The sequence below is a fragment of the Amblyomma maculatum genome, chromosome 4, assembly GCF_055883805.1.
Source record: "Amblyomma maculatum isolate TAMU_Amacu chromosome 4, ASM5588380v1, whole genome shotgun sequence".
In the NCBI taxonomy this organism is placed as follows: Eukaryota; Metazoa; Arthropoda; class Arachnida; order Ixodida; family Ixodidae; genus Amblyomma; species Amblyomma maculatum.
Genome location: NC_139347.1, coordinates 83,562,014 through 83,589,795, shown reverse-complemented (window position 1 = coordinate 83,589,795; position 27,782 = coordinate 83,562,014). Strand labels below are relative to the sequence as shown.

At 45.7% G+C, this 27,782-nt stretch overlaps 1 protein-coding gene and 1 long non-coding RNA gene across 3 annotated transcripts; one reads left to right on the top strand and one right to left on the bottom strand.

The window, feature by feature from the left end:
• Window positions 1-297: 297 nt before the first annotated feature.
• LOC146191540 (uncharacterized) lies at window positions 298-7,656 on the bottom strand. Of its 2 annotated transcripts, XM_084602062.1 has the most exons (5): window positions 7,414-7,656; window positions 5,629-5,775; window positions 3,921-4,009; window positions 859-1,078; window positions 298-609 (listed from the first exon to the last, which is right to left on the bottom strand). In XM_084602062.1, exons 2-5 carry the CDS (start codon window positions 5,708-5,710, stop codon window positions 527-529), a joined length of 474 nt encoding a protein of 157 aa, XP_084458188.1. In that variant the 5' UTR covers window positions 5,711-5,775; window positions 7,414-7,656; the 3' UTR covers window positions 298-526. The 2 variants fall into 2 exon arrangements, with proteins under 2 accessions (XP_084458188.1, XP_084458189.1); XM_084602063.1 differs by lacking the exon at window positions 7,414-7,656 and having other exon boundaries at window positions 5,629-6,606.
• A 9,272-nt stretch (window positions 7,657-16,928) lies between these two features.
• Window positions 16,929-22,501, top strand: LOC146191539 (uncharacterized). The gene is made up of 4 exons (XR_014706660.1): window positions 16,929-17,423; window positions 18,091-18,175; window positions 19,291-19,399; window positions 22,181-22,501. It is a non-coding gene; the product is annotated as an uncharacterized LOC146191539 (long non-coding RNA).
• The last annotated feature ends 5,281 nt before the right edge of the window (window positions 22,502-27,782 follow it).

Here is a 27,782-nt window from a genome sequence, read left to right as displayed (position 1 = left end):
TTTGAATGCACAATTCAGACTGCGCCGGTTATAGGGAATTATTTATACACGTACACACTGGAGCGTCGTGAAAAGGCGTAGCATGCACAGGCCAGCGGCAGGTCTCCCTTCAATGGATGAAGAAGCCCCCCCTTATAAAAATGGGAACATCCTTTGAGTTCAATGTGAACTCAAAAAAGTCAGAAGGAAGCAACTTCCTCTGAACTGAGAATTGGCTACTGATTTTGAATTCACAGTGAATTAACTTTCTCTGACCATCCTGTGAATTTCCTGTGAATTTCCTTTCAGCTCCCAGGGAACAGACCGTTGTCAGTTTGAGTTGAGTTCACAGGCAGTGGCCAATTATTGGTTCAAAGGAAGTTCGAAGGAATGATGACTATGGGATATTTGGTGGATGTTCGAAGGAAGTAGGTTCAGACTGAAACATTTGTTTGTATGAGCTTATATTTATTTGAATAGATGTACTTCCTCTGTTTAGGCCTTGCAATTAGGCCTGCTTTCAAAGACCCTGCGACAAAAAATTGGATCACTGTCCACAATCCCAGTGCAAACTTGCGCAACTGCCGGTGACCACCTTGGCTAGTACTCCATTGAGCAAGCAGGTGTAGGCTGCAAAAAGAAGAAAAAAAAACATTTGAAGCATGACTGCAATGAACAAGTTAGAGTCCATCCAGCCTTCCTTAGCTTTTGTAAATTAAATATACAGAGCACGGACAGTGTGAGCGCCATGCAGGCACCACAGCATTATGCATTAAGGCAAGCATTATGGCCCTGACCATCACTGAAAAGTCAGCTGTTTGGACAATATTTCAGAATGCTCTTGCATCACATGCACAGGCTATGAGCTCGAGGACTTACAGATAGCAGCATCCAATTTTGGGCAGCCCAGTGCCTTTTTTGGAGCTTGTTCCTTGCGGGCATTGCAGACACGGCCATAGAGTGAGCTTTCTTCCAGTTCTTCGGGTGAGAACACAACGCGCACCAAGTTACACGCAAACTTTGTTGCTTGATTGCCCGCACTGAGTTTCATGCGGTCAATCAACTGCTGATTTACCATAATATTGCTGCCAATGTGCACCTGCAAGAACAAAAAGCAAATATTAGTACTATGACCAGTATTGTAACATGCAACAATATTTCTTGATATGCAATAAGAAAATGAAGGGGCTTTACAAACAACGAAAAACTTAGACCAGCTTAAGAACATTCCAAGAAACCCCAAAATGCATAATTAAGGTCATTTGTTTGCAAGTAAAAATACACATTCAAGAAGCCGTACTTTAACATGTGCAACAATGAAGGCATACGAAAACTATTGGATGTTTTTGACACCTTCCCGAGCGGTGTTTTGATCTAATTTTGAATCAGGCCAAACATCTTTTAACATTTTTATTAGTGTAACCTGACAATTGTGTAATATGTATTTAAAGTAACTAGCCAAAAAGAGGGCACATAATGCCCCGCAAAGGATTGAGCGCTAATAGTGCATTTGCTATAGCAGAAGAAAAAACAAGAAATAAGACATTTTTTAACGACCTAATTTATGCTTGCATTTCAACAATAAAAAAAAAAAACAGATTTTAAGTCAGAAAATAAAGGGATTTACTCATCACTAACATTGCAAAGGCCATTAAAAGCCAGTTTAGACAGAGCACAGTGCCCACATTGTCACCTCCTGTTTAAAAATACTAAATCCTTTTCGTACATCAGAAGCTCAACCAATTAAAAAAACTGCCAATGAAGGTTTAGCAAAAGCATGCACTCCCTGCTCTGTATGTGCTACTTTGAGGTAACATTCAGTTTCCAGCTTGCACAAGCAGCTCGTCCTTGCAAAGATGCCCTCAAGCCATTTTGGACGAGTGCTTGTCCTTGCAGGGTAGATCCTCACCCTGAGAGTTTTAGGCGAGTACAGCGCTCCTCTGTGGCTTAGGTCATGCGCCATTTGACAGATGGCACCACTGACCCGTTAAGTGCTTTTTGTTCTACCGCTTGAAAGCCTTTTAAGCAGCCTTAATGAGAAAAATGGTGCCTGGTAGAGGCAACGCATGCACTGTTGGCCCGTCATCGCGGGAAAGAAGCTTTTCTTCGTTGCCATCCTAGCCATCCGAAGATGGCTCAGACACTAATTTTTGCATTGTTATGGGAAGTGAAGACGACAGTGATGACATGAGTAGTTCTTCCGACGAAGATGATGACAGCTCAGACGATACTATTGCGAGTTCTGTGTCAGTGGATGAAAACTGACAACATTCCGATGAAACCCCCTGGGCTTCCATTCTTGGTCGTCCCTTGTAAAACATTTCCAGTTACCTCGCTATATGTTACTCGACTAGATTGCTGCTTATTGGCGGGCAGTCGATTTTTCAAGTAATGAGCAATAAACTTCACTGCGCTCATTTGACTTAGTTTCTGGTTCAAATATTTTTGTCTCGGATACCTCCTTTTTTATTACGCTACCAATGGAAACCAGCAGTAAAAATAAAAACTAAAGGGACACTTAAGCTCCGCCTTTAAGGGTATGATGCGACCAGTGTAGGCTACCACCCAACATATAAAGCCCTGCTTTAACCAAGCTGTATCAACATGTCTGCGTAGCCTAGGTGTAGCAAGCCTGACTCAGCATTGAAGAGCACTGGAATGTTGATTCGTATTTCACCTTCCCACCTCAAATGAACGACCGGAGTTAGCAGCTCCTCCTAACTTTTGGATATCATGTGGTCTCGTTAAGCCACACAAATCATCGAAGAATGTGTGTTCGGCCATGCCACTTGCCAGCGCCATGCTCTTGATGTTTCACTCACAACACAGACAACAAATTTTCATGTAATGGGGCCTTTAACGATATCGTAATTTTAAGCAATTTTAGCTAGAAATCTCGAAATAATAGTGCTCAAGGGGTTAAAGTGAAATTGAACTATTGTTGGATCAGCTTAAGAAGCCACAACTCCTTCTCAAAGGAGACCCTCCTGGCAATACCATGGTGGTTAATTGCCTTTGACTTGCCAGAGTGACATTGCAGGTGGCTGTCAGGTGCAAGTGGATTATATGCACATTAGCTTGAATACCATGATGACTGGCCCAAGTCGCTAAAATGACTGATTAGAGGAGCACCAGCTGCGTCATTCGAGTTGTAGTGCAAAAAGATGGCCTTCCGAGATCGATAACCTAAGAAATTGCTGAATATTAAACAAGCTAATGGAAATCTCTTTTCTGATGAAAAGGGCTTTGCTATAGCCCAAGCGAAGTATGCTCAACAGGAAACGTAAACAAAAGTAACCTTGCACTTCCGATCACTACAGCTTTCACAAAACCTCTTCCAAATCAATATACGCACGAATGAAGTAACAGTCACTAAAATGAAAGGAAGCAGTTGGGATTTTTTTCATGGTTGTTTTGACGAATTTAAGAAAATAGCACTGTCTGTCTTTCGTCGTTTCTATCAAATTGACATTCATTTAAAAATATCATTATGCTACTAATTATGCAGCCTGTGAGCCCAGCCTCATAAACAGCATCCCAGCCAGGGCAGCCGCTTTTCAGTGGAGCCGAAATGCAAGGTGCCCGTGTGCTCTGTGTTGTCGGTGCACGTTAAAGCACCCCAGGTGGTCGAAATTTCCAGAGCCTTGCACTACAGTATCTCTCATAGCCCGAGTCGCTTTGGACATTAAACCCTAAGAGCCAACCAATCATAAAGAGCATTGCTTCTTGCCTATCTCTGAATTCAGTGACTGCTGACTTCATTCACATGGATAATGAGCTCCTCGTTTCCCTATCCCTGCACACTTCTCAATGGAAGTGCATGACTTGTGGCAGTGCTATCATAAAGCTAGAACCAAGTTCTTGTGTGACCCTTAAAAAAGTTTCATCGAGAAAGGCAGTAATGAGCACAACCATGCAGACACTAGACTAAAGCAACTAACCTGAGCCTCGGTTGGCAGCACAACTGCTTGTGTTGTACATGCAGCATTATTAACGGATTCCGTCAGCTGATTGACCAGCTCAGCAACATCTGAAAAAAACAAAAAAGGAAAGCTGGAACAAAACATACTATTTCATCACTAGCAGCAGCAGCCCTTGTAACATTCACCACAGGAGAAAAGCCTTTTCTTTGCCCTTGACTGCATGACCAACCCTTTTCTGTCACCAAATGCGCCATTCAAAATTTAGCTGCTAGACACTGGCATCACTCACGCACTCAAGGCGCCCTATCAGCGGTACATAATCTAGGGGATGCTGATAGCAATTGATGAAGCCAATGCTGACATCCCACTTCTGATCTCTTTGTTCGCTGTGGAAATGCCTGGACTGAATTAACTGTGGAGGACGTTGTAACTACAGTGCAACTGACGGGTGCTGCTATTGCTTAGAATGAATCCATGGGTGCGAATGATGATGCCGAGATAGCTGTGAGCGCTTTAACAGAAGTTAGCCAGATCACATCCCTGAAACAGTTTGTCGGTAGCAAGGGCCTTGAAGAGGTCAGCATGCAATATACATGTATGGCGGCAGCAATACGCCATACATTTGGACAAAGGCTGACACTCGAGTGTGTAGCTGATACTCGATAGCCCATGCTTCACCTATCTCGTGTCTGTCTTTTGTGTCGACATTTGCTAACATGGTGTAGTGACCGAGTTAAGTTAGGCAGATTGCTGAGCCAGGTGCCGAGCTTGGACAAGCATAAATTTCCTGTTGTGAAAAAAAAAAAAAAAAACACCACCTAAGTGACCAAAATGACACAGGAAAATGAAGCGCATGCCATAAGGATTCCGAGGTCCAAGACAGGACGAGGCCACATATGATAATTTCATACAAATTTAGATTTTTTGCTGTCCCTCCTGCGCTCATTCTAGATGCACCTCATCATTTGCAGGAGACTCTGAGGTTAAAATCTGAGGGAATCAAGGGTTCCATTCAGATACGCCATCCACAGTAGTGAAAGAGCACCACAGACCTGCCGCAGCCATCTGGCTACAACTTATACATCGTGAATGTGTTTGAACCTAATGCAGCTCTCCGGGTTCACTGGAGCGTTGTTGTCACCGACCACTCCAGAACAGAAAGGAACCCAAACCCGCGCCCGTTTTTCGGCCTCGGCTTGAGCAGCACAAATCAGCACAGGTGCTCACCTCGAGTGGCATTTGTTTACCATGCATTTTCATGCAGCTATCACATAAAACAACAGGCTCAATCTCAGATGCATGCCGATCCCAAGCAATGACATGTGACACGCAAGTCACTGTAACACAGACAAAGCATGCTCGCAGAGCAGGAGTGGCAGCAGTTCATCTGCTACGTGCGCTGCAAGCATGGTGGTTGGTGGCGTCATGCAGCAGCGCCACGGTGTAGCTGAGCACTACTGTACACCACCTATAATGTGTCGCAAAGACAACTACAGGAGGAACACCAATCCTAATCCTCAGTGTAGGGGGAACCTTATTGCAGCAACATAATCTTACTGGTGCTTTTACTAGGACGTGCTACAGACCAAGATGTCTTATTCATTTAAGAGTTAGCACTTGAATTTGTTATGGTTTACGTAGCATCTGGTGACACAGCAAATAATTTCAGTCTCATGGCAATGGAGATCAGCATTCCAATGGCTTCAGAAAAAAAGCGATCACATACCAAGCATCTGACGTGCTTCATCTCTTGCGGCCTTATATTTCTTCATTCTTTTTTTTTTTTTTTTTTGCAGACCCCACTTCATCCTCAAGCTCCAGGACTCTTTTTTGCATCTGTTGGCTTAGACATTTTGTCACAGCTGCAGCTTTCCTGCAAAACGACATGTGGCAAGGTCTATTCACTAAATTGTATTTGCACTCAAATGCATCATACAAAAATTATTCAGTATAACGCATTGTGCAGATATCTGGTTCCACACATGAGATTAGCAAAATAGTGACCAAATGATGACCACTGACAAGAGAAATGTAGCATGGACACTGTTTAGGGTTCAAAGCAACACTTCTTAAGGAGGAACATTAGCCCTTGAGCAAACCTTGGCACATAAAAGGACATGGTAATGTTTAACTGCGAGCTGACACCATCCAGCATCACTACTGCTCAAGTGGGCAGAATGCCCACTTGAGCAGTAGTGGACAAAACAAAGGATGCATTTCCAGAAAAACAGTTTGAGCTCCCACGCATACCGTAAAACATAGCCACTCTGCTTTATGGTAAGTTCATGGTGTTTTATGTCCCAAAGCGACTTAAGCTATAGCGATGAGGGATGCCGTAGTGGTGGGCTCACCTGGGGTTTTTTAATGTGCAAATGACATCATACAGTACACAGTCAACTTGCATTTCACCTCCACTGAAATGCGTCCATGAATGCTGGGATTGTACCCATGCACAGTCGTGAGCTTTATGAAAGGGAGCATGCGATCCCGTGGCAGATAGCCTCATCCAGAAGTAGTGGCAAAGTGCAACAGCAGCATTGAAAATGAAGTGGAGAGAGCGGTGCCCTTCCACCTGTTGGCCATACCCCACGCACTGGGAGCAACTTTTACATCGGCAGCTAAAAATCATTGCAGCATTATGCTGTTGGTAACTGATATCACTGCTTGCTTTGCTATGCTCTGACCTAGCAACCCAGCGTAGGCTGGTAACTCGGGCAAAAGCGGCAGCCCAGGCCACTGGAGTCTTAGAATGGAGACTCCACACACTGCCTCCCCACCACACACACTTTTTTCTTTCCCCCTTTTTTAATGAAGTTTTCTCTCTCTGCGCGAAATCTGAGGAATGGCTGGTAGCGAAGAAAGGAAGCATGTTTGACGCTTCAATAAAAAGAAGCAAACAAATGAATATGAAAGTAAATGAATGCGACAACACGTTAGGCGCTTTTATCTGCTTAAAATTCAGTCGCCTGCAGCTGTGAAAGCGTCCGTTTCGCTGCTACACTACCAATTGTCTCGGAACGAGCACCCTGGGCATCTTTAAAACTTGTTCTAAATCAGCTTCAATAATCAAGGAGCTGCCATTCTCCATGCCGCACCGTTCCGAGACGACGATGCGGGCAGGGTGTTTTTTTTTTTTTTCTTTTTTTTTTATAGAGCCCAAATTGGGAAGCCTACTCCCGTTATCACGAAACACCGAGAATTGCCATTTGCTGTGTAAACAGGGAGAATCAGGTCCACGTAACGACAGCAGCCGCGTTTATTCTACTTATTTCCGCAAATTCAGTTCATTATGCATTTTTGTTTTAATTTCACGCAATTCCCGGAATCAACTGTCTACCTCTTTCACCATGTGCACTACTGTCACCTGCCGGTTAACACAATGCGGTCGTAATGCGGGCATGTAAACGACTTCGCGACACGACTCACCGCGAGTAGCAAAGGAAGGTGTTTCACAGGTAAACATTATTAAGACATGAATACGAAAAGAGACAAGAGACGTTTGACTACTTACCCACTCCGAGAATGAACGTAGGAGAGTACGACCCCTCCTTCCACTGGGCTTGTAGTACTCCTTGGTTTGGAATAATCTTCCAGTATTTTGCATTATCCATCAGTTTCGCCTGCAGTTCTTTTGATTGTAGGTTTCTTACAGGGTATACGTCCCACTTCTGAGCGGTCGCCCATTTAACCAAGACATGATCGGCCATTTGCACTACTCACGCACACGACGAACACAACGAACGCGAACAATCAACTTCCTACGGTCATGAAACACATAGTGAAGCATGCCGCCGGCTGTTTTCACGAAAACGATAGCGCTAGAGTCTCAAGCGCCATTGCGAAATTTTAAATGCATTTCTGCAAACTTCACAAACTTTCAAAATAAAACTTATAATTTATAAACAACCTTAAATGTTTGTTTTTTAGTAGTAATATGTGATGCGTAACAAAACACAAAATAATTTAAGCAAATTATTGCCACAAGCAGCTGCAGCGCTCTTTTTTTTTGCTGCGGAATTCTTGTGCTGCATGTCAATCTTCATTGGTTTTACTCGCCGTGAGAACGTTAGTTTTACTGGCAGTATTCGTAACCTCGGCTGCGGGGGCTTCTGTTGCTTCTGTGCGTGGTGGTAGCGACGTACCGACGTCGCTGACGTATTAATTGCTGGTCTTTAAACTGTGATAGGAGGTAAACGAGCTTGACTTTCGTGAACAATGTGACATCCGGTACTAGGCACATCGTGAAGTGCATTTAACTGCAGGCTTTTGAAGCCGTTATCGATGGTGCTGCGGTAACCGCCTACCCGTCGAACGCACTGGAAATGCCACCACGGTAAAAGCGTACTTGCGCGACGTCAACGTCGCGCCGTACCGAAGTGCACTAAATCACGACGGAAGCAGGCCGCGCTTGCTAACAGCGTCGCCCTTGGCGTCGCTGCGAGCCAAGAGTTGCCAGGCTAGCCACCATAGCCAGGCTGCAATGCCGACGCAAATACTGACGAACCCTGCCAGCCCTGCGCCGAGCTTTGTTGCGTACCGTGTCAGAGTGCTGAAGCAGCGGTCACGGATGTATGTACATGCCGTCTCGCGCATGCATCGCCATCGAACCAGCGGGCTGCGAAAGCGATGAATTAGAACCACCTGGCATTCTTTAACATGTATGAAAATTCTTGAATGTATTATATTTTATCTTAAAAAATTCAGAGGGGCACGAAATAGACCAAGCAATGCCACACACACAAAAATAAGCACAAGAAATGAATGAAAAGAAAGTTTTTACACTTAAGGACAAAGGAAGGAAGGTGGTGAATATTATTGGTCCTTGTGTGGTGACCAAACTTGCGCTAAAAGTAAGATCTAGCGCGTGAAAAAAAAAAAAAAAAAAAGCATGGATTTAATATAAAATGAAAAAAAAAAATTAAAATGATGTTTACTTGCACAGCAAAGAAACGAATGCGATTTTGTATATTTTGATAAATGTATAATTGGTTTATTCAAAAAAGTTCAGAATTTAAAAAAGTGCAAGGGATACTAATGAAAGAAAAAAAATGAGAAGTATAGCTGAAAAGAAAAATGAGCTTCGTATGTTTTCGCTTAAGAACAAAAAAAAGAAGGTATGATGAATAAAGAGTAAAGAGAACTTTCTCTTTACTTGAGGAAAAACAAAGGAAGGTCATTATTGATATTGCCAAAGAGAGCCAGTTTAAAAATGAGCTTCCTTCTGTCAAAAGAAAGGAAAGTCTCAACAAAGTGAGCTCAAAGGAAACTTCCTTTAGTCAAAAGAAAGGAAAAGTCTATAGGAAGGCTGTTCAGGAAGCAAAAAGGAAAAACAAAGGAAGTAAAAAGGAAAATTCGATTTTCATAAGGGCCGGAAAACGGCAGGGAAGCCAACCTGACGTTTTCCGTGCAAGGTCGAGCAGCCTTCATTCCAAAATTGAGAAAACATTAATTTGACCACGCATTCGTTATGGAGGCCGCAAATATAGTTGGTGTTGGGCGAACTATAAATCGGACATTGTGATTGAAAAAAACGCTCAGGCGGATCTGCCTTGCTTACTCGCCTCGCATGAGCTTTTGACGAAGTTCGGACGAATCAAGATCATTTTTATCAGGATACGCCAATCGATGTTGTGAGCCGTTCCTAAAAATTGCAAATTAAAATAGAATCAACCAAATGTGGCTTAACCTTCCCAGAGCGTGGATTCGGAAAAATTTAAACCACCTATTCTCTAATGTGCTCCAAAACCACACAGCACATGGCCACTTTTTGTATTCCGACTCCGTCAAAACGCAGGCGCCTATAAGGAAGAATGACACCCGACTTCTCCTGCATCTCAGTCATCTCAAAATTAGGAGAAAGCTTATATAAGCTTCGCCTTATATAAGCTTCGCCTTATATAAGCTTCGCTCATGTAATATGCTCCATAACAGGGGCCTTTGAGGTACAATAAATAAATAAATAAACGTGGTAGCGTGCGTTCATTTTCTTCGTCTACTCGCGACAGACTCTACTCAATAACTCAGCACATTATAGTTCCCAATTATTTTTTATTCCTTAGTTTTTATTTTCCGATTTTCGTATATGTTATTTTTACTTTTTTTTTTTCAATTGTGCAAGTTTTATACATTCTTAACTGTCGGTAAACAATCGGTTACGGGTTTGTTATTAACCACCAATAACGCATCACACTTCTCATCCATTGCCAAGCACTTATCGATCAACTATACGTACCTCCATTTTACCTGCCACGTTCAGAACAGCACTTCCGCGAGTCAGCAGCTCCCGACAACACCCGAGCAGAAACTGGAGTATACGGCGATGGCTTTTCGGCCGAATAAGCTGTACACGCCTCGCGTAAAAAGAATATGAAGAAATGAAGGTGTCAGTGTCACAGAAACGAGGGAAGGATGCGCTGTAGCGGAAGGCTTCAGAAAGATTTCGACTGGAGTACGAGAACATAACAACACGTCTGCAAACGGACAGACAAAATTTTAGGGGCACAAATTTCCAGTTGCAACAGTCCTCGTGAATGGATTCGTACATTGCAGCGCAACTGGACTCCGATTTTGCATATGATTCGCCGGATTGCAAGCAAATACGGTGGAGCCCGGGCAAAAATCGTCCCAAACACAGCGGTTGCTGTCGGCAGGATTCTGGTACGGGGCATCCGTGTATGAGTTTTCTGATCGCGACATGAAAAACATCGAAAAGCTACACACAGACACTCTTGGCACCATTACTGGGCTTCCTAAGCACAGGAGGAATGAAGAGCTGCTTAAGCTGGTCAGCATGCCACCCATACGAGACATTATCAGTGAAGCAAAGATACGAACGCGACCCCGGCTAGAAAACACGACACAAGGGAAGCAGATCATGGCATGGGACAACAGAATCAACACTCCTCCGATGAGGCCCCATGGGGACAGACACTTCAGCCCCGTGGGAGGCGCCGGTAATCGCACTAAGGCCACAACGACCTGTTAGTAGGCGGAATGTGGTAGCTAGGCAACTTTTAGCACAGAGAACTGCCCTCACAAGACCACTCAATACAATAGACATCTACACTGACGCTACAATTAGAAATGAAAGGGTGAGTGTGGCATAGGTGTGTGTGCCAGCGCCTCAGCACAACGGACAGCACACGTGCCACCTACCTGGAGGAACAATTTTACACTCCGAGTTGCTTGCCATATGGGGAGCCATAAATACCATTACGACCGCTGCAGCCAGAAAAGATAACTTCAATGGATATCGAATTTTAACCGACTCATACGCAGCGATTGCAGATCTGACGGCACCAGCTACAGAAGACACAGTGGCCAACGACATCAGAATGAGGCTGAAGCGAATGCGGGAAGTTGGAAAAGAAATTCAAATTATTTAGTTACCGGGACATACTGGCACGGACGGGGGAAACGCAGCCGCGCAAGCGGGTGGACTTGCTGACAGGTACAACGTCTCACACCCCAACTCCATGCCTAACCCTATAGACTTAACCCCTACCAAACTTAAATCCCTACCAAACAGTGCTCACTAAAGGCTCCCCTGGCAGAGCGATGATGCACTATGTACGCACCAAAATAAAACACTCCAGCAGGCTTAGGTTATGTGAAACAACACTAACGCCGATGTTTGGCAAAACGAAAGGGCTCACTCGACTACAAGAGATATTTCTCAATAAAGCAATAATAAACGCAGCCTACACAACCGCACATACTTGACAAGTGGTTTCTCGGCAGACACGAAGCATTCAAACACAACATATGCACCCGCTGTCAGAAACAGTGTAAAGTAGACTTAAAACACCACAATGCGCATCGTTTTCACGAGGAAGAAACAAAATTACGCACATTCCACACGACGACATGCCCTCCCTAGCAGATCAGATTGTATCAAGCACCGCGATACAACATTCTACTGCCACCTGTTGCAGTGAGAGTGGCCTATTTCGGGTAGTGTGAGAGAGGTCGACTTACAGCGCGCATATCGGCAGCATGGCAAGCAACGAGAAACAGCTTAATGAACCGTGAAGAAGCTACACTACCATCCCTCCTATCTCCCTAATTACCAAAACAGCGGCCGAGAGCCATCCCTTCATTCAAATAAAGGATTATTAGTTCATTAATTCTATACAGTCGCAACAACAGCAATCTGAATTGGTATAGGAAGGCAGTAGTGGTGAAAAACTTTATTGGTGGGGTGGAGCCAAGGATTAATTTATTACAAGGGCTGGACGGGCTTCTTATCCCGGGTGGTGGACGCAAGGTCGTTAACTGACGGAGACCGCTTGAGCCCAGTTGACCTGCAGCTTCCTCTGTAAGGACGGTTCTGAGCTGCAGTCCGTGATCTTCTAACCCTCGTGGTCCGTGAGACCCCATTTGGCCGATGGTTGAAGCTCTCAACAGATGAACATACTATGTAAGAATGTGGCCCTCGGAGTCCCGCAAAGAACGTTCGAGTTGACGACAAGACGGGAAGAGTGCCAGTATAGTTGTGGAGGGAAAGGTGTGGGCTTGAAGATGTCTCCATTTTATTTGTTGTTATTTAGTTAGGGACGTGTGTAGTGGACGGTAGTTAAGTCTTTCAAAACAGTAGTATTGTGTAATGTCGTTGTACGTGGTCAGCCGATCTCAGGTGCTGTCTGTGTTCTCGGTATTCGAGCATCAGAATAGGCCGCTTTGTTACCAGGGTTACTCGAATGCTGTGCTGGACGGGCTGGATGAGAGTTGGTAGTTAGGATTTTGTGAGAGGCTGCGTGTACCTGACCTTAGACGAAATTTCGTATGCTGCGTTTCGATGGAGGCGAAACGAAGTGGCGTCCGTGTGCTGTGCGATGTCAGCGCACGTTAAAGATCCCCAGGTGGTCGAAATTACTCCGTAGCCCTCCCCTACGGCTCCTCTTTCTCTCAACTTTCATTCCCACCTTCCTCCCTTCCCTTACGGCGCGGTTCGGGTGTCCACAGAGCAAGTGTGACAGTTACTGCGCCTTTCCCTTCCTGTGAATCAATTTTTTTTTTTTTTATAATCACTGGGGATGAAAGTGGCAATGGAAGAGACTAGTATACATCGATGGCTATAGTATAGAATATTCCGCCTCTGCGGAAGTTTGGGCAATAATGGAGCCTGATGTGATCTGTTCGAAGCCGCTGGATACTGCGCATATTGCAGAGGCTGAGCGTTAGGGATATTCTGCGGCGTCCATGTCGGGCTCGTTCGCATGTGAATTGTGTTGGGCACGTGCTCTGGCCCCCCGTCTCGCCCGGTTATGAATGGGGCGCATGTTACTAAAGGAAGGGGATGGACAGTGAGGTGTTCGCAGACCCAGGCACTCCAGTTCAGTAGTCGAGCGTCTTAGCAAGATGGTCGAAATTTCCGAAGCCCTCCACTCAGGCGCTGTGACGTCTCTAGCATGATGTCACAGTCTGTAACCGGTTGAGTTGCCGAACTGGGCATCGTGCTATGAAGGAACGAATAGAAATTCACAGCTGGCCGTCGCGGCATTTATTCACTGGTTGTGGCTGCTTGGAGGGACCATCATGGGAGCTTCAGTGCTGTATCGTGGTCACGGGCGGTCGCTCAGGTTCTGAGCGTCGGAGAGTCGACGTCGTCTTCACTGTGGAAGCGAGAGTTCTGTAAGTTGGGACCAGAAGGGCGTCCAAGACGCTCTCACAGCAGGGAGGGATGTTCATAGGCTGCCGGAACAAAGCAACATCAGCGCTAAGGGCACTTCGCTAGCCTTCAGCTATCTTCAAATCGAGATCATATGCGAGAGCCAGCTCGCATATCTCATCGCACCGGCCATCCACTATTAGTTCCATGCCAGCGCGCCCGCACCGTCACTTTTTCTGCATCATTCTTTCTTCGCACTGCAAAAGACTGGAACGGCCTTCCCTACGATATTGATGCCATCACCTGCCCATCAAGTTTTGTTAACAGTTTAAATATGCACTTCATAAATATCATGTAGGCAATCATATTCAATCAATGTTTGTACTCCCACCCCTTATGTAATACCCCCAATGTGGGCTCTTTAAGGTAATAAAGTGAAGCGAAGTGAAGTCATTACCTGCGGCTTACCCCCAAACTGGCCAGCCATGCATCGACATGTTGTCCGCTGTCGCTGGTCGCGCCGCGTTATGCCAGCGACTAGGGATCTTTTCCAGGTGCGCGGCCATTTATTTCAGCGGTGTTGAAGTCTTCACGCTTGTGCAATTTCCCTGCTCAAAGTTGAGGTGCACGAGTGCGGTGTCTCACTTCTGAGGTGAGACTGGGTTCTGTCGGGCAGCGATGGTTCTTTTGGTGACCGAGGCTTGGCTCTTTTTTCTTAAACACTGCTTTCGGGAGTCGACGATGGGACGCCGTCTTGCGGGGCACAGGTATACAATAGGCCAACTGCCGTGCGAATTTGTCTTAGTTCCGCTTCCCCTCTTCTTCTAATCGTTCGCTTACTCAAATCCCATCACGGCACGTGTTAGCTGTCCACAGAAGCGATACAGGAGCTTCGTTTTTTAGTAGGAAGGCATTACTTGTCACAATACGAGGAAAGCCAGTGGCATTCGTTTGTTCATGCTTGCCAGGTGGTCATAAAAATCCCAGTAATCGCAACACAAATAAGGGGACAACGTCAAGCGGCCGAACGGTGCACGTACAAGGAAGCTAGCCTAGCATCTACGGTGTATCACTCGAAGCACCCATATCCATATGCGAAAGAGATACACTTTAGGCAATGTCAGGAGGAGAAGAGGAGGAAGGAGGAGGAGGAAGAACATTTATTTCCGCCGAATATGGTGCAGCAGCCACCTACGAGTCCGCACGCAGGCGTCCGGGGAGGCAGTCTGTCACACCGCGGCCAGAGGACACCCGGCCTCGTCTAGGAGAAGAGGTCTTCAGCCTCGGCCGCCAGGCGGACGGCGAATCGCTGTGTTTTTTCGTCGGAGCTTCTTAGCGTGGTCTCCCATTCATCGCTAGTTTTAATCGCGTTGCGCCCTGGGGCACGAACGCATCTCCATATTATATGATCTAATGTTGCCACGTGGCCGCAAAATTTACAAATTTCGGTTTCTGCACCGTCCCTCTTCCGCCCTCTGGCGCCCGTCCAACTCCTCCACAGGGGCGAAAAGAAATTTCGAGCTTGGAGTCTTCTCCAGTCATACGATTCCTTTTTACTCAGGGATCTAACCGGTGGCGGATATATCCTCCGGTCTTTCTTTAAGTTGTCCGTTACATCCCTAAAGGTACCTATACATTCTTTGGTTTTAGATGTTGTGGAGGCGTCCGCAGCACCCCGAGGTAGCGAGGAGCGGGCGAGCATGTGGGCAGCCTCGTTGCCGGCGAGACCGGCGTGTGCTGGGGTCCAGATTATGGTCACGCTTTCGGCGAGAGACGACTCGTTCAGAAGTTTTGCAGCACGATTGCTGACTCTACCCTTGCTAAAATTTCTAACCGCCGCTTTGCTATCGCTGATGACGTGTTTCACGCCTGGTCGTGCAATGGCAATGGCTATTGCAATCTCCTCCGCCTCTACCGGCGGTAGATCTCGATTTCTTTCTATTCCTATGGCGATCCCAGTGTCCAATAGGGCGACCGAGGTTACGTCGCCTTCTTTCCCGATCGCTGCATCGGTGTAGGCGACCGATCCCGGCGGGAGTTTGTCCAATTTGTTAGCGAGGTGCTTAGCTCTGCTTTTTCTCCTCCCCTCGTCGTGTACGGGGTGCATGTTCTTCGGTATGGGCGAGACGTATAGATGCTTTCTGATTTCTCGATCTATGCTTTCTCTGACACTTTCGCCTTCCCCGGGCGCTAGTAGGTTTACCCAATCGAGGATTTGCCTACCCGCCGCCGTTCCTGCGAGTCGCTCTCTCTGGGACAGCCTGACCGCCGCAGCCAGCTCTTTCCACTCATTATGCAACCCCATTTTCTCTAGAATGTCGTTAGAAGTAGTTATGGGGAGTCCTAGAGCGCACTTCGTGCATCTCCTAATTATGGTGTTTAATTTGTGTTCTTCGGTCTTGTTGATATTTAGGAATGGAGTCGCGTAGCACATTCTGCTCGTGACAAAAGCTTGTACGAGTCTGAGTCTACTAGCCTCCGTGAGACCACTCCTTCTGTTGGACGTCTTCTTAAATACTCTGACTACGAGCTCCGCCTGATCTTTTAATTTCTTCATCAGGCTTTTGTTACTACCCCTGCGGTTGATAATCATACCTAATATTCTAATTTCATCTACTTTCCGGACTTCGTTTCCGTTGACTTTAATTTTGATATCTGGAGTTATCTTCCCACTACTGCTGGTCATTACCAGAAGCTCCGATTTTTCTGGCGAACAGCATAGACCTACGTCCTCTGCGTGATAGCTGATTATATTTGCTGCCTCTTGGAGCCTGGATGTGATGTACGAGTCGTTCCCTTCGCACATCCAGACGGTCACATCGTCCGCGTAGATGCTTAGTTTTAAGTCATCGAGATGGCCAAGCTTACTGGGGAGCTTCCTCATTACGATGTTAAAAAGGAAAGGTGAGAGCACAGCTCCCTGCGGAGTGCCTCTGTTACCCAGCGGGAACTCCTCCGAACATAAGCCCTGAAAGCTGATGATCGCCGTCCTGTCTCGCAGGAATGATCTAATATAGTTGTAGGTTCTTTCGCCTACTCTAAAAAAAAAGAGTGTAAAAGGAGGTTAACTTCGGGATTTATGCTATCTGAAACCGCATGGCTTAAATATACCCTGCGCAATCACCCGCACGGAAGACGTTAGTCTCTCTCGCATGACTTTACACCATTTCGTCCCTGCAGCTCAAGCAAAAAAAAGTTTGCCGCTTGTTTCTTCTTTTTTTTTTTTATGATGGTAACCGGTTTCAAGCTGGGTGCGGCTGTGTTCCTACTTCCCGTCCGATGTCCTTTCAAGAGCTACCACAAAAGGACCCCTCGTTTTTCCCCGGAGGAGGTGGGGAATCGTCGAAAGTTGGGAGCATCTTATCTTCTTACAAAAAGCGGTGCCTCCCCCCTTCACCCCCCCCCCCCCCCCCCCCCCCCCGACACCCGTCCCGTCTTTTGACTCCTACGCGAGCTTGACCGTGGAGAGAGCAAGGCCGAACTCAGAACAAGGGCGGACAGACAAGTGTGTACGCTGCAAAACAGGGAGAAAGGGGAGGTGAGGGGGGAGTGGTGGTGAGACGAGAAGCGAAGCAGTTGCTTTTTAGTTTTGTTGCTTTTATTCTCAACGCAGCGTCACGTGTTCGTAGTTGCTTGAGCCTGCCTGCGTTCCCTGCGACTCTGCTAGTCCGAGAAGACGACGACGGCGATTGCCGCACGAGTCAGCGTTCGTGCTCTTTGTCGTTGGTACTCATCTGTGTTTTTAGAAAAGTTCGGTTGCTCTCAGCGATTATTTCATCGAGTGCGCTCATCGATGCCTCACTATGAAACGACTTCGTGAAAGTGTGAACTTCGGAATGAAACGGCGGATGGCTGGTCGTCGCGGTGGTGGCGTTCCAACGGATCCTTGGCGCCAAATTTCAGCCGCGCATGTAAGTGACGTTTTACATTTCGTTTTACGTGTTTTTCTCTGCTATTTAACTTGGCCTGAACATGTTTTGTTATTGCTTACGTCCGCGACGCTGCTTGTTTGTCTGTGAAACGGCCTCTGAGCACGACGTCTTGGATCCCAACCTGAGCATACCACTCCCTCAGTTCAGACTGGAGGAGCGGCGCATCCCAAAATTTTTAGATGGTCACGACCTTTTTGCGGGATGTTAATGGTGCATTTTTAGTCGTCTACGACGCTCACAAGCATATCCCGCGGTCGAAAGTATGCGTCGACGAGCGCTAATGCAGTCCCGGTGATACGCATTGACGTGTTTGCATGCCGCATTATTTTTGTTCGCTGCCTACAATCGATTTTGATCGTCTGTTGTTGCTGCTTTACGGGAACGTTGCCATAAATGCGGGAGAGCATGCAGGGTGATGGGTTAAGTTTACGGTTCTTTTGCCAGCAACTTGTACGTTCGAAGGCAGCGCGCTTGATATCCTAAAGTCACGCTTTCAGAACGCCGATTTAACCGCGCAGTTTTGAGCTGATGGCGTCGAGACCAGAGGTGGGACCGAGCCGATTCGTGTACATGTATACTGTCGCAGTGACGCAATGTGCAGGAAAGACATTTCTCACGCTTTTTTTTTTTTTTTTTTTCGCTGCAGGCTCAAGTCCTTCGTCTCGTCTGCGCAAGAACGTAGACTGTCGTTTCTTCAAAGAATTTGAAACTGGTCTCTGCTATCCGTGCTGGTAAGTCCAAAGCATTGTTTCCGTCCAGAAAGGGGCGTTTAAATTGACACGCGCACTTTTGTGGCACATATTGCTGATCACTGACATCTGCCTCAATGTATACTGCTTGGGATTCTCGTCGGAGAATATTTATGTCGCGTGCCATGTGTGTGTCTCCTTGCGTGTTGCCATTTTCGCTCATGCCGTGCAATATGGTGCACGCCCAGACAGTGACTTATCAATTGAGTTTCATTGTGTTTGAGGGCGTGTGCGAGTAAATGGTGTTATTTAACTTGCTGATCACTTATGTTAAAAACTGGTAATAAATATTGGACTCGATCAAATCACTTAACAAGTGAAAAATCTGGGTTAGCTGGTGATCAGATGTCTTCAGCATTGAAGCAAACCATGTGTCACCCCTTCTCTGCTTTAAGACTGACTTTCTTTTTGTAATCGGTACATAAAAAGACCAGCGCAAAAAAAAATAATAATTACGGGGACAAAGGAACAAAAAATGACAGGACGGGCACTGAAATACGTTTTGTGTTCCTTTGTACCTGTTTTCTTTTTTTTCGCTGGTCTTTTAGGGTGTAAGTATGAACCAACTGGCCCAAACAGCTATTTTGATTAAATGTGCTAATTTTCGTTAGCGAGCTAAGGAAAATTTTTATATCACTAATATTTTTCATTTGGGGATTTGCTATAGTTTCTACTCAGCTATTTCCATTCTGAACTTTTCAGCCTCCTGACCCATAGAAAGGAGGCTATGCCTGACCAATAACAACACATTCTTTTCCTTCTGTAGTTTCTGTTGTCAGACATTGTGTTATACTCATTACTACAATTCACTGGTACTGAGACATTCCCTCATTGAAGTTAATGTGTATTGTCATTGTGCTAGCAGTTTGTCATAAATCTGCTATTCTAGTTTATTTAAGCAGTTATTTCGACTGTAAAGAGGTGGCAGATATTGTTACAGATATATCTAGGAACAGGAGTTGTAGCTTTTAAGCTCATTGTCAAAATATTTGAGTCATTGTTGTGGCATGTGTGGTGCCATTATTTTTTGTACTATAGTTATGTATGTACTAGTTACAAGTATCATGCTAATGTTATGAATGATACCTTTGCTGCAGCGTACCTGCCAGTAGGAGGAATACGGTGTAGAAGTGCTGTTACTCCTGCTTCTAAAGATCAACCTGCTTTCTTCAGCGCTGGACGACTACTTACGGCAAGATTTGTGTGGTATGTATTTTTCGACATAGCTGTGGCATTGTGGTCTGTTCATTGTTGCTTTATGTCTATCAAAGAGCATATTTTTCGATGCTGAGGAGCAATAGCCCTGGCATTACATTGATTTTGGAACCATTCAGTGCTATTGAGCAAGTTAGCAAGGGAGGAATTTTTTCAGTATGTAATCGATCTGAACATGTTGACTTCTTTTTATTGAGTGAGCTGTTAATGTATGCCTCTTTTCTTTTTTTCTTCAAAACCTAATATTTAAATTGTTTGCACTTGGTTCTCAGCAGTAAGGTTATGTTCTCTGATGGGTGTAATTTTCAACAACTCGCATGCTCTTATGTTGCTAGGTATGTCCACAATAGAATGAAACTAAAAATGAAGTACTGCAGGTGATATGTAATGGACGGTATTTTAGCACTTTCAGCTTTATTGTTTCTTTTGTGTTCTTTATATTGTTTTGTGCCATTTGTACTCAGCGTATTTTCCTTGTGTTCCACCACTACCATTTAACAAATATATATATATATATATGCCCCCACCCCTTATGTCATGTCTATGGGCCTATAAAGGGAGAATGAATGAAATGAAATTTGCAGTACAATTAGAACTGGATTGTGCAGCACAGTGGACATGTCTGTGGTAGAGGATAATGGTTGAATGGCTAATCAACCAAAATTGACTTAACTTTTGCATTTTAATTTTAGGGGACAGTATTATATACCAGAAATGAGGGTCCCCAATATTATAGGTGAGCACAGTTCTTAAATTTTCTGAAAGAGCAATGTAGTTCAAAATACTGAACAAGGAAAGGCGTATTTGAAAACTATTGTCTTGCTTTCCCACATTGCATGTAAAAAATGTTGCTGCACTTGGTATTGTTGCCAGAATCATGTTAGCTTCTTCTGCATCATCAAAAACACAAAATATGTCTATATTATCTGAATAAGAAATGTCAGCAACACCCTTTTTTAGTTATGTAATGTGGAAAAACCAACTTACAAAGCTTTTAAAGGAATATTTTTGATGCTCATTATGTTAGACCACATAGATGATTAGGAGGGTTTTAGGCCTAGGCTCACTCATTAATAGCCTTCAATTTTGCAGTTTTCATATTGCCTCTTATAAACAAAAAGAATAGATAATTAAGTCTAATCCTGAAGCTGTACCAGGTACCCAAAGTCCACATTGCTGCACAACCCACCGGCAGAGACTGCACGGGTGTCTCTTCATAGTTTATGATTTGCAATCTGTAAAGGTAAAGAACATAATCTTCGAGAAATTTGTTGTAAACACTTTTTAATAATCATTCTTGTATAATATTGGTCAGCATTTACAATTTCATTAGTTAGGCATCTAAAGAGATAAGCAGTTGACAGTTCTGGCAAATTGCAGTTTATGAGAAGTTTTATTCCTGCTGCATGTGCTGCGAGCATTACATGAAACAGCAATACATAGAATCTCAAGCTTTGTGGTTTGTTCAAGGAGTTATAGGGGTATTGAAGTGTATTGTTTTTTGCCTCCTGAGCAAGATAATGTAGTTTTGAAGTGAAACGGCAGTCTCGAGAAGTTTTTGGCATCGGCATAAGCTGATGTGTGGTGTGAAACTAGCAATGAACTTATGTAAAAGTTGCATTTTATTGTCATGTTTTGCATAATTCTGCATCTGTGACATCACTGCAGTAATGCACATGTGCAGAAGGTGCTTTGGATGTGCCTTGCTATCATTGCTCTTTTAGCATGAAATGTTCCATCTTTCAGAAGTGGTATCCCGCATTTTATAAGGCATAGCCTCTGTGGTATATTCATGCCTTTTTCCAGGAATGTAAACTGCACTAAAGGCAGAAACAATAGAATGGCCTTAGACATACCCCTGCAGAAGCAAGCTCTGCAGGAACAAGCTTCATTCGTTATATTCATGAGAAATGACAACGAATGCAAGAACAAAAGAACCTCCCCCCATCCCTCCTCCCCCCCCCCAAAAAAAAAGAAAAAAAGAAGAAGAAGAGATTTGCAGTTGTCACTTGTGATGGATGATCAGATGACTAAAGACAGTGTAGTCTCAGGAAAACATTAACACTATAGGCAACATAAGATAATGTCATGAAGGACCAGAGACAGTGTTTTCTAGGAGGGTGAGACCATAGTGACTAGAAACAAGACCACTGGTATGGTCAGGTGTGAAAGCAAACTATAATGTTTGGGTGTTGGAGTGGAAAACAGCAAACAACAAAGGTGAAAGTGAAGGTGATAAAACAAAGTTTAACATAAAAAGCTAATGATAAAAAAAAGGAGAACTGCACATATGAACGAGTAGAGGGAGGGGTTTTTTAAATCACATCTTTTGCCTTTATTAGGCTAGCTTCTATTTTATCAATATGTTTTCATTCATATTTCTTTAAATAACCCTCTGGGTAGTCCAACATCAGTGATGCCTATGGCTTGACCCTGCTCCTAACAAGAATATGTCTCATTGTATATTGTGTCTTATTGAGCATATTGTCAATTTTTTCTGAGATTGCAATGTGCTAGTTGTCTATGTGTGTGTTAGTGGCACAGGTAAAGCTCAGATTTAGAGAATTTTCATTGATCTATATATTGTGTGATTTCACAATTCTCATTATATAAACACTTGGAAGCCTGTACTGGTGCACTATTTCCATCTGTCTTCCTTTTTACTTGCCCTTTGTGCAGTGTTATTTTTATATGTGAATTAATTACTCCATAAGCATGTTTTGTGAGACTTTCTTTGTGAGTAACTGATTACAAGTTCTCTTTTCTATGCAGGTCAAATACGTGGTACATCCCTGCCCTGACTGTGCGGAGAAGATTATCCAGTCCCTTGCTGCAACTTCGGTGTATAATGAGGTAAAATAAACACCATGGTATGTTATCTTAACCGATTGTTCTGTAAATTCTTTTTGTTCACTCTGCAACATAACTTACGGCTTGAATACAACATGACACAGCCTACCTCACCTGAAACATTGCTCACTGTCACACTCCAGACGACACAAAGATATTGCAATGTTTCAACATAATCTTTCCTTCCAGAAAATCTTGAAATGTATTGGTTAGCTTTATTCCTGCTTCCAGTGACCAAGTTTACGATGCAGATTGGTAATAGTACTCTTGTGTGGATAGCATATATATACCACAAGATGATGCTTAGATACCCTATGTAATATGGCATTACTTTAAACTGCTTGGAGGGCAACGTTATCCTTCTCCTGGTGGTATAAGCTTGCACCATAAAGGTGCAAAACTTTGCGCTCTTTGTCGTAATATAAATTTATACTCTAAAATGGTAACTTTGCACCTGTACATACAGGATAAGCTTACGTTGTCAAGGTGCAAACTTGCACCTTTGATGCAAGGGTATGCTTATGCCATCGACAGACTAAAACATAGGCCTTTATGAAAGGTGCAACGTTATGCCTAGGTAGAATACAGTTACACTGCTTGTGAAGGTGCAAGTTTATGCTACCAGAAGCGTAATGTTACACTACATGCAATGGTATAAATACTTAGTCTTCCAAGACACAGCGTAACCTTACCCCAAAAAGGTGTTAGCTCAGCGACAAGCAGTTTACCCCCCAAAAAGACTAAGATCACACCTTTTTTTTTTAGAGTGAGCTCAGCGAGCCCGTCGAGAATGGCGTCGTGACTGACGTTGTCAAAAGCTTTCTTAAGGTCTAAGCCTAGAATAGCTTTCGTATTTTTTTTCCTGAAGTCTCTGACAACATCGTTATGTAGTCTGAGCATGGTATCTTGCGTACAAAGGCCGGGCCTGAATCCGACCAATTCAGCCGGCCACGCATCATTCTCTTCGGTGTATTTGGTTAGCCTCCTCTGAATAACTTTCTCAAGTAGTTTGCCTACGCAGGATGTTAGCGATATTGGGCGGAGATTCTCCAAGCCCGGTGGTTTTCCCTGCTTGTGGATTAGGGTGATCTTAGCCCTCTTCCACTCTTGGGGTACTTGACCACTCTCCCACACCTGATTTAAATATTTGGTTAGGGCATTGATCGATTCGTCGTCCAGATTTGCGAGCATCTTGTTATTAACGAGGTCCGGCCCGGGGGCCGAGCGTCTTTTTAGGCCGTGCAGCTCCGCTCTGACTTCTGCCACTGTTATGGACGCGTCAAGCTCGCTGTTCGCCGGTCCGTTGTAATCTCTGTAATGCGCTGTGGCGGGGGGAGCTACGTACATGGACTTGAGCTTGTCAATGAGCTGTTTGTCCGTACCCTTAAAGTTATACCTCGCCTTGACCTGTTCTATATTGGCGACCGTTTTGGACTTAGTCGGGTCTATCAGGAACCTGAGCAGTTGCCACGTCTTGGCCCCATTCATGGTGCCCTCCATCTCGTCGCATTTGTTATCCCAACGTTGCGACTCGAGTTTCCGGGCGTATTTTTCTATTTCGACGTTGTGTCTGGCTATCTCTCTCCTGAGATTGCGGTTCCACTTTTGCTTTTTGAGCTTCTTCGTTAGCTCTTCTTTCTTTTTGAACATGCCGAATAACCTGCTATCCATCGCCTCAGGCAGAGCTTCGCCTTTAATTTCTTCGGTGGCCTCGTTGACATGGGTAATTAATTGGGCGGCCCAATTTTGAATGCACTCTATATCTCCAATTTCTTCCCGTTCTCTGATCTGTCTGAATTTATCCCAATCCACTTGGGTTTCCGTCCGACACACAGCGCGCTTAACGCTCACTTTCCTACTTAGTTCTACCTCTAGCACGTAGTGGTCGCTACCTAGATCCTGATGCTTGTTCGTCCACTTGACTATGCCAGTTCTATGGCAGAGAGTCAAGTCCGGGTTTGTGTCCGCTGACACACTGTTGCCCACCCTCGTCGGGCATCTAATGTCGTTAGCGATGTAGAGGTTTGACTCAGTGATATCTTCCAACAGCGTTTGACCCTTCGGGCTGCTGGTCGTGTAACCCCATTCTCGATGTCTGGCATTAAAATCGCCGGCTATTATTAGTGGGTTCTTACCTGCCAGGCTAATCGCTCTCTTAAATATCGGGCCAAACCTCGCCTTCGTGCACTTCGGGGAGCTGTACACATTGAGTAGAAATATGCTGCCTCTGTTCTTTTTACCGGTCAGGATTTCCACAAAGACCGTTTCGGTCTCCCTGTTACCTACTTCGTGCTGGACAACGGCGACGTTGTTTTTGACGTACGTCACGACCTGTGTTTTACTTCCCTTCCCGCTATCGTAGCTTTTGTACCCCGAAAGCTTCCATACACCTCGCGTTTCCTGCAGAGCCATTGCCAAAGGCTGTGTGTTCTGGCTAGCTACGTACTGTTGCAAGAGCCATCGCTTCATTGACAACGACCGGCAATTCCATTGCCAAATTTTAGACGTTTTGGGATCCATTATGATTTTGATATTGTATACCCGATGCGTTGCAAAGGGCTTGAAGCATCTTTTCTAGCACTCCAAATCTCGCCTCAAGTTTCTTATTCAGGTTCAATTCGAAGTCTATGATTTCATCCTTGACTAATTTTGTAAAAGCCACGTGCTTTCTGGCTTGTCCAATTACACTAGTGTCATCCGATTTACGTTTCGCAGGTCTAGCCTGATCGATATTCATTTCATCTGAGTCGTCACTGTCCCTGCCACAATTGCTCTCGCTCGCCCCACCGGGGCCCCGTATGACGGGCGGCCTGAGCATCGGAGGTGCCGGTGCAGGTGTAGCTTTTGCCTCTTTTAACTCTTTAATTACCTCGACTAGAGATTTGAGGGTTTCTTTAATCTCTTTGATGTCTTCTTTAATGATTCTGATTTCTTTGCTATGCTCGGCTTGAGTCTGTTGTAATTCCGAAAGTTCCAAGTTTTTTTCTTTGGAGACCCCGCTAGCGAAGCTGACCGACTTACCGCCTGCGTTAACTTCTTAAGCCTAGCGTCCGAGCCTAGCGTCCGGCCTAGCCGCCCTCGAGGGAAGACCCTCGGAGCGTGGACGGCATGGACTGGCAGAGCGAGGAAAATCAGAGCTACCAGCCGAACTCTGACACTAGTAAGGACGGAAATATGGAGGCGGTTGAGGCCTTAGAAGAAAATTCATGGTTCCGCCGACAAGGAGGCAGATATGTGAAGGAATGCGACGCAGCGTCCCAAGCGAAGAAGGAGGCACCCGTGAAGGGGAGCGAAGGGACCGAGGCCGCCAAATCGCGGCAAAAAGCGATAGGAAGGTCACTCGCCGAGAGATCCGTAGGCACGGTCAGATCGAAAATACCGAAGGAGATGTTCCGCGTAGTGCTGCGACCGCACGGCGGCGCCGATCAGCTGACAAGGAAAGCGGGACCGAAGCTGCGCCAGGTCCTGGTTACGGCTGCAGGCCTCAACCTGAACGGGGAAGACAGATTCATCGCCAACCCGAAGAATCAGTCCCTACTAATTATGACCCCGGAGCTCGGCAGGGCAAAGCGGTACGAGCAAATTACGACCATAAAAATCGGGCCAGTTGAGATAGACGCAACTGCTCACGCGGCCATGCCGGAGGGCGGCAAGGGCGTCATATACGACGTTCCGCTGGACGTCACGGAGGAGGAAATTCGGCAGGGACTCAGAGATAACCCTGGCTACATTGGAGCGAGGAGGCTCGGGAAAAAGTCTAAAACCGTGCTCATCATTTTCGAAGACCAAGAAGTCCCGCGAGAGGTGTGGTTCAACGGATTGCTATACCGGTGCAACCTCTACAAAAAGAAATTCGATGTGTGCTACGCATGCGGCAACCTAGGACATCGGTCGGACGTCTGCCCGGACCCCACCAGCCCTCGATGCCGAGGGTGCAGAATGCTTAATCCACCGGAGGGGCACGAACAAAACTGCGAGCCGCAATGCCTACTGTGCGGCGGCTGCCACCCCCTGGGGCACAACCGCTGCAGAAGCATGTACCGGACCCCGCACATTCTCAAAGTCCGACAAGCAGAGAAAGAAGCCACCCAGGCTCAAAACAAGCAGCAAGAGCCAACGAAAACCCGGGGCAGATCGAGAGGAAGAGGCGACGCCGCGGGCACAACGGGCCGTGCGAGAGACTCCAGCGCATCCGTCACCAGAGATGAGCCCAGATCCAAGAGCAAGAACAGGGGGCCGCCACAACCACCGCCACCCAAGGAAGACAAGAACCACTGGCCGAAGCCCGGGGAGACGCCGGCCGGACAAGCAAAGAGGAGGAAATGTTATTGGTGATGGCGTATATGAAATGTGGGGACGCGGCTGTTACGACCAAGCATCCGCAATTGCGCGCTCTATTGTTCGCCTGTGGGCATGGATAAGTTTTGTGAATATGTGGTGATGGTCCAATGGCTCTAAGTGAGCCTTTTTCCAGGAATCCTGTTTTGTAAGCATGTTTTGCTTTGTGGACAACCTGCAAATGCCAAATTGACCCTGTCAAGAGAACGTCTGGAAAAACACAAAGAAACGTCCCCCTGCGGGAAATAGCAGGAAGTGCTTTCTTTCTTTTGTTCACCCTTCCAGTCGAGAAGTGCTATCCTCCAGTGATGAATGCCTCCTATCCAAAGGAGACGACAGAGTGACATGTCCGCTGACGTGCAGGACAAGAAAGGAGCATGACTCATACGGCCATTAAGTGATTTCCCGGGAATGCAGGAAAGATTTGCAATTGTCGAAAAGGGACCATGTTGGGAGCCCTATGCGGCGCCACGTGCACTCGGGTTTCTGAGAAGTAAAACCCCTTGTCGGAACCAGCCTGTGGTTTCTTTGCTGAAGAATAGAAATGTACCTCCTCTCCTCGCCGTTCCCAAGTTTTTCCCGCCAACAAGTGATCACGCCCAACGAATGAATGCCGGACCAGTCAGTGCTTCAGACCATCAGTGCAGTGATGTGTTCGATTGGATGCCGATACCTGAGGGGCGTGCCCTGGATTTGGTTGGTCAACATCTTCAGAGAGGGGCTGGACATAGGGGGGTTTTAAGGACGCTGCAGAGCACGAAATGTCGCTCTGAGCCCTGGGTAAACGGCTCATCCAGTCGCTTCTCGCTATGAACTCTTAACGCTTGTCATTTTGCTGATGTACCCTTCTTCTTCATGTAAATATTCTTGTAAATACGTTTTCTCAAAGTGCCAGTAAACCTGCTTGTACATATTTTACCAACTTCGAAGATTCAGTCCTTCTTCAACCCGGAGTCTCTGCACGCTACCAAGTGAAGGCCGGGTCGCCATAGCCCCAGCGTCACGACACGGCGCACTCAGCTGTCTCGCTCTTATGAGGTAACCACCATTACCACTGCGTCGCGCTGAGAATAAAAGAATAGTGATAAAGATGGATGTGCCGTTCTTGAAGCCACGTCTTGAACTCACATGCAAGGCAAAAGGGTTCTCGCACAGCTTCCGCCCTCTGTTGGTCAAGTTCTACGTG